The sequence below is a fragment of the Fundulus heteroclitus genome, chromosome 18 (genome assembly GCF_011125445.2).
Source record: "Fundulus heteroclitus isolate FHET01 chromosome 18, MU-UCD_Fhet_4.1, whole genome shotgun sequence".
NCBI lineage: Eukaryota > Metazoa > Chordata > Actinopteri > Cyprinodontiformes > Fundulidae > Fundulus > Fundulus heteroclitus.
In genome coordinates this window covers 27,201,398-27,218,114 of record NC_046378.1, presented here as the reverse complement: position 1 = coordinate 27,218,114, position 16,717 = coordinate 27,201,398, and the positions used below count along the sequence as shown (strand labels likewise).

General features: G+C 39.4%; 1 protein-coding gene across 1 annotated transcript in view; it reads right to left on the bottom strand.

Annotated features, from left to right (window-relative positions):
• Window positions 1–3,789: 3,789 nt before the first annotated feature.
• Window positions 3,790–16,717, bottom strand: part of zbtb16b (zinc finger and BTB domain containing 16b) — a 36,058-nt gene continuing 23,130 nt past the window's right edge. The window contains exons 5-7 of the mRNA XM_012882052.3: window positions 14,638–14,808; window positions 12,035–12,202; window positions 3,790–8,073 (exon numbers count right to left, since the gene is read on the bottom strand). Coding sequence (XP_012737506.2) covers window positions 7,844–8,073; window positions 12,035–12,202; window positions 14,638–14,808 — 569 coding nt within the window. The 3' untranslated portion in view covers window positions 3,790–7,843. The remainder of the gene's footprint in view (window positions 8,074–12,034; window positions 12,203–14,637; window positions 14,809–16,717) is intronic.

The window sequence follows — 16,717 nt, the reverse complement described above, 5'->3', positions numbered from 1 at the left end:
CATTGAATCGTTCAGGAGGGCAACAATCCCAAACATACAATTGAAGAGCTTTTAAGGGTGAAGAGCTCTGTCAGTCAATGCAGCTCAGTCCAGCTTAGTGGTAATTCATTTGCAGGAAAATAAGGATAACAGTTTAAGGGTGGCTACATTTGCTTGAGGTGGTATCCCATTTTCCAAACTCTTCATGTTTGCACAGATTGTTTAATGGATGTGTTGGCATTGACTCTTTTTTTGATCATACAACAGAATGAATTAAACTGGGACTGTGGTGAACTTAAAATCAGAAAGTAAAATCATAGGGTGATTATACAGAGTGAGATGCTGAATCAATTCAATTTAATTCAGTTTATTTATATAGTGCTAATTCACAACACATCATCTCAAGGTACTTTGCAAGGTCATCTATATCAAATACAGATTGGTAAAAAAAATTCTATCTAAGGGGTAGATGTGGCTGCTATGAAGAGAAAAAACAGAGAGAATATAAAGTTAATAGTTGAAATAATAATAAACAATGCAAAATTGGAGAGTAGTAGGAGAATGTACCAGAGTGAGGGAAAGTTGTCATCATGCGCTCAAACAGTTTAAAAGCACAATAAATAATATTGAACCTGGTGTACACAACACCTTCACAGAGAATAGTCATTTCTCAATCGCGTGAAACCCCAATAAATAAAAATAAGATAAAATACCAAATGCTGCACTCTGTTTTGGGAACTCTGGGAACCTTCATATGATTGGCTCAGAAACCAGGAAGTAAACACGGGGTAGGTGGCGGTAACGCACACTCAATTTGTTTGCCAACCGCCATGAAACATTACAAAGAACAAGAAGGAGAAGTAAACAAGGGCTACATTTATAGGGAATGTTAGTGAGAATGGTTTTGATCGATTTTACAGTAAATATCTTACTTATTGCTTCTTTAAGCCTAGAGCAGCATAACTACATAGGTAGTAGAGGATAACCTAAGCCACTATCAATATAAGCTTTATCAAAAAGGAAAGTTTTATGCCTAGTCTTAAAAGTAAACATGGGAGTTGGTTCTACTGAAGAGAAACCTGATAACTAAAAAACCTGCCTCCCATTCTACTTTTAGAGACTCTATGAACCATCCCGAGACCTGCAGTTTTGAGAGCGAAGTGCTCTGACGGCAGGTTTGATTATTAAGGGCTGTATATATAAGAAGGATAATTTTAAATTCATTTCTTTAACAGGGAGCCAATTAAGAGAAGCTAAAAAAGTTGAGATATGATCACTCTTTAATTTTCATCGGTAGTCTTGCTGCAGTGTTATGGTTAAAATAATGTTATTTAACTGCATTTTGTGGACTTCATAATAGTAAAGCATTACAATAGTCCAGCCTTGAAGTAACAAATTAATCAGAATTTATGGGTACATATGGATGAATATCATCAGAATAACAGTTGAAATGTATCTCACACTGTCCAATGTGACAGTGGCACAGAAGCAATAGGTGGGTTGCCAGTTCGATCCCCCGCTCTGACCGTCTCAGTTATTGTGTCACTTTACTCGCTTGGTCAGTCTGGCCCAGGGCAGCTGGAACTACTGACACAGCTCACCACCATCAGTGTGTGAATGGCTGAATGATTGATTGTAGTGTGAAGTGATTTGGGGTCAATGGATAATTTTTCATTTACATGAACAAATTGGAATCTGCCAGCCAATAAGGTTTAAACCAACCTAATGCTTTTCCTTTTATGGCATCATCAAGTCTTTTTAGTAGAGTATTGTGATCAACTGTATCAAATGTAGCACTGAGATCTAACAGGAAAAGTACAGACTTATCCATTATCTGAGACCATGAGAATGTATTTAGTGACTTTCACCAGAACTGTTTCATTGCTGTGATGAGCTCTGAAATTTCACTCAATCTCTTCAAACAGGTCAAATCTGTATAAGTTCTCACACACTTTAACACATGGCAACTGTTTTAAGAATTTTAGATAAAAAAAATAAGATTAGAAATAGGTTTGTAATTTATCAAAGGTAGAGTGCACATTACTTCCAGAAATGTAAGTAATACACTCCAAAGTCAGTTTTTGAAAAACTGCGCATGCGCAAAACCATCCAACCTGCTCTTCCATGAAAGCAGCTCCCAAATCCATTCTGGTCTTATTTCTTTCTTCTGCAGCCTTCCTCTTCTTGTCATAAACTTGTAAGACAGTTTGCGTCTTGCAACTCTCAGCCATTTTCAAAGTATACGATGAGAGCAGCGGAGCTACAATGAACTGAAACTCATTGGATGCATAAACACTAGAAGTGCACATGTGCAGCAAGAGGGAACTAGCAAATAATGAGCGCTCACATTGGCTTTAGGTGAGAACGCCACAATGATTGGCATGTGGGACAACCAATAGATAAATTAATCCCCAGTTTCCCCAGCAGCCCACCAGTAAAGTTTAGAGGGTATATCTATGTATGAAATTGATAAAAGATGGTCCACTATACCTTTAAGTCATCTTGATCTAGAGAAGGTTTCTTACGTAAAAGTTGAATTACAGCTACCTAAAAGCCTGTGGTGCATATCTGTTTACTAAGGATAGATTAATAATCTAAAATCGTGGCAGTAATCAACCGTAACTCATCCTTAAGTAATTTGGTTGTAGGGTCTAACAATTCCAACCAAATTATTTAACTGGAACCAGTTGAAGGTTTAGATAAGGCTAACAGTTTTTGATGACTAGGAGAACAAAACAGTCCAAACACAGAGCAGGTTATACAGTTACCTCCAGTGCTGCCTCATTTTCTGAGGATGAAGTAATCATGATAATGCTTAATACTGAATCAAATATTAAAATAACATTATATTTAACCAAGAGGTTATTAACTTTTGCTTTAGTGCTATATGCTATATACTTCAGTGGAGACAACCAAAACTATCAACATCAAGATCTTGGTTGGCTGTAATTACTGACAACAGTTGCAATTGTTGTATTCCCTCTTGTTTTCACTCAGGTTGTACTGTATAATCTAATACTGACATGTGATTTGTAACTATTCATTCTTTTATTTTTACTACACAGAACCCCTGTATGTCGTTTTGTGAAGTTTTGTTGCTGTACAACAAGTGGTGTTCTCTTACAGTTCTTTAGCTTTAGGTCAGCACAAAGTTTCAACAAATCGAGTGAAAAAAATGAGTAATTGTTTCAACTCTGAAGGACTTTCAGAAATGATTACGTTTAGCTCGGAGGCACGAAATTTCATCAATCCATAACTTAATCAAAATCCATAATTAAAACAGCCTTTGGCAAAGACCGTTAACGCATAACAGATGTTTTCATCTGCTTATATGTTCAGGTTATCCACGTGGTTAAAGCGGTGGAAGAGATACAGAAGACACATGATGAGAAAATCTTTTCTTTTTTTTTCTCCTCATGTCAGTCGCTTGCAAATTTCCACTGGCAAAGATAACAGGGACAGCTGAAACAAATAGAATATAGAAATTGTGGGAATAGCTTCAAGTAAACCGAATAAATTAGTTGTATAAAAAAAAAAATGCCAGGAAAAATCTTTTGCTGCTGCCAGCTTCTAGTGGTTAGAAGTACAAACTTAAGCAAACCAGCACTGAGATTAGCATTTGATTTATAAAAAAAAAAAAAAAAAAAAAAAAAAAACTTTAATAGATCCAGTTTTCTATGTCAGTTATATATGATGATGGCTGGTTTAGAACGTGTCTGGCAGGTGTAAACAATGTGCATGTTTGGGGATACGGGATCAAATAAAAGCTCAGAAAGCAGACAGAAGCAGCAGCAGGAAACTGAGACGAGATGCATAAAATAGTAAATCGTTTTATTCTTTTTTTAAACCATGCCACTGAACATTGACACATACAGAGTTGTGCCTGAATCCACACTGAGAAAACATTTGCACACACTGTGTTACAAAGCTGTAATGAAGAGGGATTTTTCTTTTCTGCTTTTCTTTTTCTTTCTTTCTTTCTTTTTTTTCTTTTTCTTTTCTTTTTTTTTCTTTTTTTTTTTTTTACTGCACACATGGCAAGAAGAACAACCCTGATTGGATACCAGCTCAAGCTTTGATCTGGTCCTGAGGTAGACAGACAGTGACATAATCTAAACAATGCTAATCACATCCTTCTAGGACACATCAAATAAAAGACAGCTGCATTATCACAACATACAAAGATCAAAGAAAAGAAAAAACAAAAAAAAAAACTTTTCAAACAAAAGTGCTCTATTTCTTTTGGTCCACCGAGGAAATCCATTTATAGTGCATGTTCATGTAGAATAGATACAGTGACTGTGGGTTTTCATGGCACTGAGTGTTGTTGGCTACTTAGGAAGGCATTAGTAATGCCCACAGATGCCAAGATTCGCTTATCGTCCAGAGATGTCAGTCCATTGTCACTCTGAAGGGAACGGTTTGAGACAAGCGCGCCATTTTATTTTTTTTTTCTTCGTTACATTTTTTTTTTTTTTTTGGACATAAAAAGTTGCTCAGAACTTGCATCAGATTATCAGCCACTATCACAGTATGTTGCTTCCATTTGCAATGTTCGGACAAAATGGATCTACATGGCAGTCTATCTTTAGTTTAGTAACAATAAACAAACACCCAGAAAACACCTACCGACAGCACAGACCCATGTACTCAAGCACATCAATGCTCTACTTATAAAAAGAGGCACGAGGGAGGGGTCTTAATCAACTCATACAAAAAACACACAAACATTAAGATGTCTCTTTAAATCATACCGAATGTAAACAAATAGCAAATTACCGTAATACAAAAATACAACATGTTAAAATCTATAAGGCCCGTGTTAGGCTCACATAAGGGAATCACATACCATGACAGTACGTTACAGCTACACTACGACCAACAATAACCTGCTCATAGGAGTTGAATGTCAGAATTTTCTGTTCCATATTTTATAAAAACACGACTTCTTTTCATGGTTTTTTTTTTATTTTCTTGTAGAAAATTCTGATTCTGTGATTTTTATAAGACATCTATATAGAAGCAATGATTTAAAAAAAAACTACACTTAAAAGCCTTGCAGAGGCTTTTCCATTTTTTTTTTATCATGTAAATTAGATTTTTCAAATGAATCTTGAGGAAAAATCTAATAATTTGCTGAAGTGAAACCAAAACTAATGGTGAAAGGTAAGGGGTAGAGATGCACCAATTGGAATTATGTGACCAATATCTGACCTGTGGGTTTTGGTGACGCTTTGACCTCCTGATTCCAATTTATCTTAAAGAGGAAATTAAAAATGGTATCTTCATAAATTTTTTAGACTTTCATGTCAACATCATACATATTTTTGTAGATATTAGGAGCAGAGGTGACATCCAACTATGTGTATGTTTGCAAAAATTCTGGGAATAGTTTTTGTTGGAAACTTTCCATAACACTGAATGGGAGCGAACATGAATATTTCTAAAATTCAAAACATTGTAGGTTGACCTTTGACAGGGATTTTATATGTACTAGGGGGGCAATATACTTTAGCATTATCTTGACAGAAAAAAAAAAAATAGTTTCTGTGCAAGTATATGAAAGTATATCTATGCTAGTCACCAATTCTGTCCATACAGCACACGGCTCACTACAGGAAAACTAAAGCCATCACATGCACAGATGATTTCCTCAATCCTAGACTAAAGAGGCCACATTTGGGCCTAGTTTCCAAGATTATTGAAAATATAAATTTAAGTGTGATCTGCATACAGGTTTTCGTGATATTCGCAGGTAAATATGTTTGATGTATGGTATTAGTGTTTTAACCTGGAATAGAAATGACCTTTAGTGTCCGTCACTGTGGGAAATACATGTGTCCCAGCAGCAAATTGAAATATAAATGGAAGTATGTAGATACACACAAAGGTAAAAATATAAAACAAAGAAATACAAATCGGAGACTGTGCAGTGAGGGCAAAGTTGCAATATAAAAATGAGAAAACATAACAATTAGTTATTAGTTAAAACACCATTATCAAAACATAAAAAAAAAAACTAAATTAAACTTTTGTAACTGAGTGGGGGGATTTTAGGAAATGTGCAAAATTTACAAGTAGGACATGGATGCCTATTTTTGACAAAACAAAATATTTGCATTTATCTTTGGATATGACGGTCTATTTATATTACCCCTGTTTAAGTTTATTGCCCTTAAACTCCAATTAATATCATGAAAAGTTTCCAACTTAGAATATTTCCAAAATGTACAGCTGAGGTTGACAGGAAATGTTGATGTTTGTGAAAGCATAAAAAAAAAAAACGGTTAATAGCTTAAAAGGTATGTTTAAAGAGTCATAGCCCACTAGGTGACATATTGCAAGTTGTGGTAAATGCTGAAGGCAAAAAGAAGAAAAAAAAGATTTACTGTTCTTTGTTCAGCCTTCCTATTATCTGTTTCAAGTATTGCTCTCTCTCATTTGCAGCCTGAATTAATAATACATGTCTTGGCAAGTTATCCAAAAACTTTTTTTTTAATTTAATAGCTTCTAAAATCTCTAAATCCCCTGATTCTATTTTTAAACACTTCATTACTGTTGAAAAAATAGCTAACTTGGAAACTTCTTCCCTCAGTAACGGCATCCACAGTGAAGATTGGTGCTGTTACAGTGACCCGTTAATTGTGAAGATATCATAGATTTAAGGATAGCAAAAAAACAAAACATACAACACCCAAAAAAAAAAAAAAAACACTTTTTGATGTTTCCTTCTGGGCAGCCACCGGCAAATCAAAGAGAAATTTGACCAATGCCGGTCAGCGGTTGGTTTCTCGGTGCATCTCTAGTAAGCGAGGAGGTAGAGCTTGCTCTACAAGGAAACATCCCTACAGAAACAGAGCATGTGATGCAACCAGCACACATATTTGGTAACAGATAAACAACATATAAATAGCAAAATCTTTCACAGAAGCAACTCAAATTTGAGCGCGAGATGCCTCCAATGACACACCGACTGCATGAGAAGACAAGGCAATTAAAGAGTTCAGACTCATGAGGTCTGCCATTCAAGTAAAAACATGCAGAAAAAAGCAACTCCAAACCGAAAATCCACCAGCAGGGGAAAAAAAACAAAAAAACAACAAGGCTAAATCAGAGGAAATTAGGAGACAGAAGTTGCAAAGTTCAGCCAATCAAACTTTTCACGATTTATTTTTAACATCTGCGGCACAGCTGAAGATGACACAACTCATCTGTAGCGTGGTGCAGCAGTCGCGCGAATGCTGCTTTTGCACATGCAGGTCAGCAGTCAAAGTCACTGTGGCATTGATTTTTCACCACAATGGATCCTTTAGAGATAATGTTATCTAACCTCCGTGCGAGAGGGGAAGTCCGCGTGTATGCGTGCACACGAGGACTCAGACAGCTAAATCATCAGGAATCTGTCAGCAGCTTTTATAATCAAACTTTTTACCCGGGAGAAATCAACTCCAATCTCCTCAAGATATCAGAATTGGAGATTTACAGAAAGGCAAAGTAAATCTCTTTGGATTTGAATGTTTTGTCAGACCGGCCCAATTATGTAGTTTAGCATGTCATTGCCAAGTTGTCTCTACCTTACTGCAGTCTTCTTGAATAATTTGACTGCTAATAAGTAATCATTAGCTGCAGCTTTACTCTGTAAACACTTCTGTATTCCTGCTTGCACGTCTTGTTGTCAGCTAAAAAAAAACAAAAAAAAAAAGCAACTTTGTTTCTCCAAGGGAACTTTTTCCAAAAACGGTAAAATACTTTTAATCATTCAGCATTAAAACCAGCAGCAGAAGTTTTCACCCACTAGTGACAGTATATGTGTGTGTGTGTGTGTGTGTGTGTGTCAGACAGTGCCTGCAGGTCCAAGTCCTGCTCAGACGTAACAGACATACAGGTAAGTCTTTTCTATCCTCCAGTCGGGCGGCACGTCCTCGGGTTTGTGGCCCTTCATGTGCTTCTGCATGGCAGCCAGGCTCGGGCAGAAGTCCTGGCAGATGGTGCACTGGTACGGAGAAGCTCCGTTGTGCGTACGCAGGTGCTTGATCATGGCCGAGTAGTCTCTTGAGCGCTGGTGGCACAGCTTACACTCAAATGGCTTCTCACCTAAGAGAGGAAGAAACAAACAAAGCAAGGCATCAGACAAGTCTAGGGCTCTGTGGGTTGAAGTTTTTTTGATTTATGCTGCTCTGGTTGTATTTCATGCTGTAGCTCAGCGAGCAGAATTTCTTCGCCGTGTCCAACCACAAAATCAAATATGGCTGGCTTGTGTATAAACCTGAGGGATGGTGGCTGTTTCTTAGCAATTTAGATGAGTTTTTACCTACTTATATCGGTCACACACACTGTACCATAAAATTTATTTTCAAGGATGTGTTGGCCCAGACTTTAAAAGAATTAAATGCAGAAAAATATATATTTTTAACAGCATTTAACTAATCACTGCATGCAATTTAGCAAGTCTTGCTGAATTTCAAACCTGGAACCTGAATAATTTTAACCCGGGTTTGACGTCATTCCCTTTTCTGATTTGAGAGATAAACAGAGCGCATCGCAAAGTCATCATCAGCGCTTGTTTTCCGGCTTCCTCGTCGTCAACATTTCTCTTTTGAGAAGTTCAGGATAAAACCAACATCTTTTTAGGTATCTGTCTTAAGCAACTATTTATCTTGAGGTTTTTATCGTGTTTGCAAGTCAAATTTTTTTTTTCCATCTAAAATAGCATGTTTTGACTTTCCCCATTTTAGGTGTTGTTGTCTGTAAAACCTGGAGCCACATGCGTGCACCTGTAGAGCTTCCATGGGTGAACAGTTAATGATGAGGGAGAACCCTGTGGAAAGATTGCTGAGAAATGTTTTTTCTTTGTTTTGCACCTTGGGCTTTACTTAATGACACCCAGGTTTTTTTTCTTCCTTTTTTTGTGTTTCCAGCTTGGTCCTGACAAATGTAGAAATACCCACTTTATTTAAATCCACCTTGATTCATTTACACATTAAAAATAGCCTGAAATAACTTGGAAGTCTGGAAATGTACAAGGAATTTGTAGGGAACTTGCTTATAACGTATAGGCAATGTACATTAAACTGCACTTTATTAAACCAAAGCAAACCACTGGGTGTCAGACTTGAGCAGCAGCAACTTTCAGTAAAACTGAATTGAAAATGCAATAGTTTTGAACATCTTGTCAAGCCCTCTATTTTAAAAGAAAATTACCTGTATTTACTCAGATATGCTTTTTATCCATCTTTTTGTGCCCAGTTTAGTATCAAAAAGTAATTCAATAAAAGAACAGTCTAAAACTTGACTTAGGATTACAAAGAGTCAAATACTTTATGTATTTCAGTGGCTCCAATGTGAAGCTGGAACAACATGATCAGACAAAGAAGGCAAGGGGGAAAAAAAGGAAAATTAATTTGTAAGCATTAGTTTGCATCATGAGGGAAAAATCACTTCAAATAAACATTATATTGATGAAAAACTGTAAGACCTTCTGAAACATGAATGTTTGATCCTCTCTGCCATCTTTTCATGTAGTCTGGCCAATTAGATGTGCATGTGATAAAAGTTTGTGTGTCTAAGGACAGTGTGGAAAATTTGGTGGTTATTTTTAGTATAACTGACCTCCATCTTTAAAAGGTGAAGCAACAATATAATAATGTTGAATGGTAAATTGGTTCCATAATTTTATGATCTTACATTAAAAGGAAGTAGGCAGTTTGTTGCTATTGGTCATGATAAAATAACATGGTTTTAACAAACAAGTTATTACCAGCTTCTGAAATCCTTTAATTCTAACCTAAAGTGTGTAAAACGGCACATTGCAGATTCCACAATGTCATGATTTATTAGAGACCAAGCAAAAACAGGAATCCTTTGAAAAACTAAGAAAGTCCAGCCACTCTAGATACATTATTTTCAAAATGCAGAAAACTGTATAATTTAAAGGGGGTGGTGGCTATACAATTTTATACAAATTTTGTTATGTTTTATGGACAAATCTATCATAGATTGTAAACTGACATAAAATCTGCAAGTTTAGTTTTTTGTTTTTTTATTGAGGTTTGTTTTTAAAGGCATACTATGCAACATTTTTCAGTTAATTAATGTGTTCCATACCGTTTTGGATGATTAAATGAGTCATTTCAGGTCGAACAAAGGTTTTCTCGGCCGCCCTGGTGGTCTGTGGGGGAAATATCGTACTTGCAATTGCAAGAGCTCACGGCCTGCACCCACAGCTCAGAAGTCTCGTGCAAGACCGCGAGAGTCGGTCTTGCTTTACGGCGAGAACTCCATGTGTTTTTGCCCTGCCATTCACTATATGCACGTGCGAAAGCAACAAAGAACCGCATGTTAACCTCAAATAAACATGCAAGCATATCGAGTTTTATTATTATTATTATCATTATTATTTATTTTTATTTATTTATTTTTATTTATTTTTTTATCTTGGCGAGGCAGCCGCCTCGCCAAGATAGAGCTGCGGGAAGCTTGATGTTCATACTTTCACTGTGTTAGTCATTGTTTGTACTGCCGTTTTTTCCACTTTTCGTTGCGTTCGCCTGTCTGCTAAGCTCAAAACAACCGCGCCTGGCTTGACGGAGAAACCAGAACAGCTGAGCATCTTTATGACAGTACACTTTTACTTTCGCCCTCTGGGGGGAGCCCCGCTGGAAAATCCACCCCGGTTGCATAGTATACCTTTAATTGAAACTAGACACTTTTACTATTTGACAATTATGACTAGTGTGTGGTAAAAATTACGTCTGCTATATTTTGGAAAGATGGTGCGAGTTAAACTACCGTATTTTTCGGTCTATAAGTCGCACCAAAGCATACACATTTATTTAGACATTTATTTCACACAATCCAAGACTAAAAACTGACATTTAATCTGGTAAGCCAATTTATTAAATTACGCAGCATCATCCACAACCGGACATGGAACATACCTGGGGGTAATGGGGTAAAATTAGCAACTCCACCCAGCGCATTTCAGCGTAACAGCCTGTTACACTAAAAGTTGTCAAAACTACGCCTAAATTAGACCGTTAGCATAACGGTGCTACGTGCTAAGCTAACTGTACAACACGGATGTTTCAGAGCAACATAAAGCTCATGTGCATCAGTGAAGTTGTAAACCGCCCAGACAGCAGAGCTGTAAGCTAGTGCTAGCTGTTATTAGCTTCACAGACAGCCCGATAACAGGGTTCTGTCGGGGTATGGGCCCTTCGAGCTGCACCACGCAACGCTCCCCTGCGTGAATGCAGACTGAAACAGTGACACAACATACAAACATGTGTTCAGTCATTGTTGTCTTATAAGTTAATGTTTCAATTATTTTTTAAGTTAGGGTGACCAGATTTCTCTAATTAAAACCGGGGACGTCTCTGATTTTGTTGAGAATCTCTATCCGGAGGTTGGTTTGTTTTGCATGATCTTCACCACCGACGGGGCGGGGTAGGCGTTCAAGATTTGAGGACTGTGGTGTGTTCTTATAACTGTCTCTGATAAACCTAAATAAAATTCAGTGCAACTGGCTGCCTTCAGCCCACACCCAGAGCTACAGCTAAAATCTAAACATATTCAAGTTGTCGAACGGTCAGGTCAAAGTCCAGGCCTGAATCGATTTCAGAATCTTGAAAACTGATGTCCACAGGTGTTCCCCGTCGAATCGGACTCAGCTTGAGCTAGTTAGCTAAGAAAAAACTGGCACAACGATTTGAATGTAAATCCGTAAAGCTGGCGGAGACAAACACCAGAAGACTTGCAGGTGTTGCTGCAGGTCCTGAGGGTCTCCGCGTTGCAGTGCAGCTGGTTCTACAACATGTTTACTCTGGGGGGGGGGGGCTGAAAAAATTCATGTCACACTTTTCAGATCATTGTAAAGGCATTTTTACACTTTAAAAATCATGTTCCTTCCGCTACAAGCACCACTTTGTGTTGTATTGTGCGACAGAATCCCAACGAAAAGCTCTCAAAGCCTGTGGTTGAAACGCGTGAAAGGGGCACGAACCTTTTCGCAAAGACACTGCATCGCTGCGTTAGTTCCCCCTTTCTGAGCTCTCACCTGTGTGAACCCTGTAATGCGTCTCCAGCTGGTGCTTCAGACTGAACCTCTTGCCGCAGCCGTTGCACTCGTAGGGCTTTTCCCCGCTGTGGATGCGTTTGTGGCCCCTCAGCGTGCCGTCGTCTCTGAAGCAGCTCCCGCAGAATTCACACTCAAACGGGTGATCGCCTGCAAGCACAGTCACGTCACCGCGGCGTCAGCAACTCCAACGAGAAGCATTACAGAGCGACTTTATCCTTGGATCATGGTGCATATGTAGCCGCATAGGTCAAATAACCCACCCAGGCCTATGCGGACACAGTCATCAGAGGAGCAACGAGCTTTCAGATGTGGCTAATGTTATGACACGAGGACACTCCTCTTGGCTGAATGCTAACAGCTAATAAAAGTCCTCCGGGCATGTGCTGCTCTCGTCTCTATACTGTAGTTAATCTATTTCTTTCCTAGGCTGAGGGTTTGACTCATCTCCAATGACCTATGTGCCTCATTATCTCAGTGTCCACAGCAACAGCCAAGTCAGAGGATACATTGCTCTCCTCATTACAGGCCGATTCTCCCCAATCCCCCACCCCACTGTGGAGCAGATGACATTTACAAAATGTTACTTCCAAGCAGAATGGCATACAAACAAGATACGCTGCCATGGCCAAAACTCCCTTCACTTCTGTCTCTTCACATCAATTATGTATTTCTCCCGTCTAGACATCAAGCCATCCTGACAGCTGGTAGTGTTATTTAAGGTAGGAGAAGAAAAGGGGACATCTTTTCAGTAAATATCTCCCCCGTCTCCCGCGGCACTCACCCTCAGCAGAACACAGAGACAAGTCATTTCCATTTGCTTTTCCTTCAATATTTATTTGGGTTCCCTCTATCATTTTCTGTGAACCACACAGGAAGTGACAGCCATGAATTGCAGAGGCCCAAAGGCTGTCTAAGAACCCGAAATATAAACAGAATGAGATTGCCCAAAAAAAAATACGCACCGGCCATAAAGGTACAGTGCTGTCATCGGGAGAGGTGAGTCATCCTATGGAGCGCGAGAAGCAAGAGTGGGAAAGGATGCGTGCAAATTGACTAAAACCTTACAGCCAATAACCGCAGGAAATTAACCTATATACAAAAATAACACAGCTCTTCGTCTCTTTTCAACATACAGTGCTGTGAAAAAGCGTCTCTCCCTTCATCCAGTCATTCTTTGTACCCGCTCGTTGTAGCAGAGGGGTTGTAGCCTGTTTCCAGGGATGACTGGGCGAGAGGCAGGGATGCACCCTGGACAGGTTGCCAGTCGATTACAGGGCAACACAAAGACACAGCAAAAAAACAGCCAGTGTGTGTCTATGCACATACACACACACACAAAGGGCAGTTTATAGCAACCAATTAACCCAACATGCATGTCTTTAGACTGTGGGAGGACGTGGAAGAACCCAAAGAGAACCCACAAATAAAAGGGAAGGATATGCAAACTCCAAGCCAGGAGTTCTACCCCAGAAGGTTTTGCTTCAAGGCAGCAGCGCTATGAGCGGTGTAAAAATTCATACCGTCATCTCTTAAGGGGAAAAAAGCTATCTGAACCAGCCTGACCCAGTGGGTAATAGTCATTACCCAGAAAGCTAATAGCTAGTTGTGCCACCCTCATTGCTTTGGATTGTTTTCCTGCTGCAAAACGTACGTTTATTTGAGCTTAAAAAAACAGATGACTGGACATTCTCTTTAGGATTTTATGGTAGAATTCCTAATTTCCTTAATTGCAGCAAGTCACCCAGGTTCTGAAGAAGAAAATCAGCCCCAAACCATGACACTACCACAAAACTGGCAATGTCTGTCAATGTGATATTCTTTCTCTGAAATGCTGTTAGTTTTAAGCAAGATTTAATGGGATGTTAAAAAATATGTTAAAAGTTCAGGATGCTTTTTTTTTTAAAGCAAATATGAGACAGGCCTTTGTGCTCCTTTTAGTCAGCAGTGGTTTTTGCCTCAGGAGCTCTATGTAGAGGCCATTTTTACCCAGTCTCCTCTTCATCTTATTGAATCTGGAAGGGCTGACCTTGTGTGAGTCAAGTGAGGCCTGCAGTTCTCTAGATGCTGTTCAGCTGAGTCTCAAAAGCTTTAGGAATGGCTTTAGAGCCCATTCCAGACTGATGCACGTCAATTACCGTGTTTCTTATTTATTCCTAAGTTTCTTTAGATCGGGGCACGATGTGTGAAATCGTATAGCCTACTTCATGTCGTCAGGCAGGTTCTATGTAAACTATGTCTTGATTGTGCAGGCTTGGTAGTAATCAGACCCTGTTGTTGCTAAATGACTTGAACACAGCCTTCCAAAAAAAAAAAGTGAATAATTACAGTTAATTTATTATTTAATAAGGGTGGAGATTACTTTTTCACATAGGGTCAGGATGGTTTTGCATTGCTTTTTTTCCACTTAATAAATGAAATCAGCGTTTAAAACTGCATTTTATATTCACTTAGGTAGGCTTTGTCTGTTATTTAGGTTTGAAACATTGACATAAATGATGTGCAAATACTTTTTTTACATGCTTGTGTTTGACAGCAGCCCGCTGACATTCAGCGACAGAAGCATGGTCCAAACGGGCTCTTACCGGTGTGGGAGCGCAAGTGTCTTTTGAGGGTGGTGTGGCTAGGGAAGGGGCGCTCGCAGTGGCTGCAGATGTAGCTGTGCATTCCTGCGTGGACCTCCATGTGCTGCTGCAGGGCCTTCTGGGTCTGGAAGCGCTTTGCACACAGCAGACAGAACACCGCCATGTCAGTCCCTGGAGAACGCACAAGACACAGACGCACAGTTATTTCAGTACCATACACAGACAGGGCCTTAAGTGGGGAAACTGGGTCACTTCAACTTTGTGCAAGTCCTCTGAGGGAAAAGCTTCTTTCAAAGAGCAAGTGCCTCTACCTAAACTAACTCCCCTAAAAGCCCAGAGGCACTTTCAGCTGCGAGTCTTCATACGCGCTATTTTAAACCATGAAAGTGATTGTTTTCTTTAAGAATTTTCCCCACACAATGCACACGGCATGCCAATCACACAATCAATGCCTCCTTCCTGGCGTGTTAGATGTATAATTATTCCCTTCATTCCCCCCATCAGGAGTCGGCTTCAGCCTGTGAAGTCCTCTGTCTCTGTGCTCAAAGAGCAGCTGATAGTGGCTCCACCCTAAATGATGCCTACACTAAGCGCTCCTCGTGCTGAATGTTAAGTAGTGATATCAAGCCATTAAAGGCAGGACTGCAGGAAAAAACACAATCCAGTTTAATCCTGTGTGTGACCTGGCATCTCTTTGGGGCTGCTTTCCTGTTGCACCGAGTGTGGCGAGGAATACAGATGGGGAGTCGCTGGCAGGGCTGTTCAAGTCAAAATGGCTACGTGAAGAAGATCTATTGGCTGTCATACAGTCAACACTTGATCTACGGGCTGCATACGCCACCCTCTTAAACCCTTTCTGGCATCCACGCCGATGCAGATTCACATGCGCAGTTAGACGGAGGCACCGGGACTAATAAGCGGCGCTGACATAATATGCGTGTCCTGGCGAGTGAGGCTTTAATGTGAGATTATGAGGTCCTTATTTCTCTGTCTGCTCAGGTTGCAGATCATTTACAATGTGAGCAGGTCCCATTGCTCCTGACTCAGATTCAATCAGACATCTCCAGCAGAGGATCATTAGTAAACAGAGGACTGTGCCAGCACTTCATTGGAATTCAAGTGGGGTTGCTGTGTCGCATTTAAAATGCAGTCTGATGAGGTCCACTAAATCAAATCATTTGTTACTGTTATTGAAGTGCCTTGAGGCAACTGGCAATTAAATTGGAATTAACGCAGGGAAAGGGATACAGCACACTCATACTAAGAGGGAAGAGTGTCAGACACTTGCTTTAGGTTCAATCAAGTTAGCAGACAAGACGAGCCCGCTCAAAGAAAGAAAGCGAAAACGGAGTAAGCAAATTCCCATTTTACAAGGAGCAAATCAAACATTCACAGAGCATTGTTTACTCGTCCATGCTTCGCAATTTATTTCAACACAGAAAAACTCCGTATTTCACAGATAACTAGTGTGACAAAGCCTCTCTGAATCCAAGGTTAGGAAAATGACAGCAAAAAGTCAACACTGACTAATCTTAAAGGGATAGCGGAGGATTCTTGACGTGAGGCTTTGTCACGGGATAACAGGCAGATTATATCTTACCTGCAGTTGATAACTCTCTTTGTTTTGTATAAATCCAGATTAATTGGTCCCTAATGACTAGTCCAAGAGAGGCCAGGACCAAAGTTGAGATTTGCCATCTTTAGAGCAAGTCCGAACACAAACTTCATAGTGGTTTATGAGAACGTTATTTTATGAACCTTTAAACAGTCGTCACATTTGAATTGAGTGGTTATTTGCAGAGGACCCGATGAATATTTACACTGGGAATGGAGGTAGGAGGTGCTGCGTGACCAATAATCTTCCTCTGTAAACGCGTTCTGCAAACCGAACGTGTACGTGTTCATCTCAGCGATTTTAACACTTCAAAAAAGTTAATTTGTTTCCGCAATTCAAATCAAAAAGCGACACTCGTTGCACAGATTCATTACACAGAAAGGGATTTATTTCTAATGTTTATTTATTGATTACTTTTTCTTTTTCGTTTTGAGGATCACAACTTGCAGCTCATGAAAACCTAAA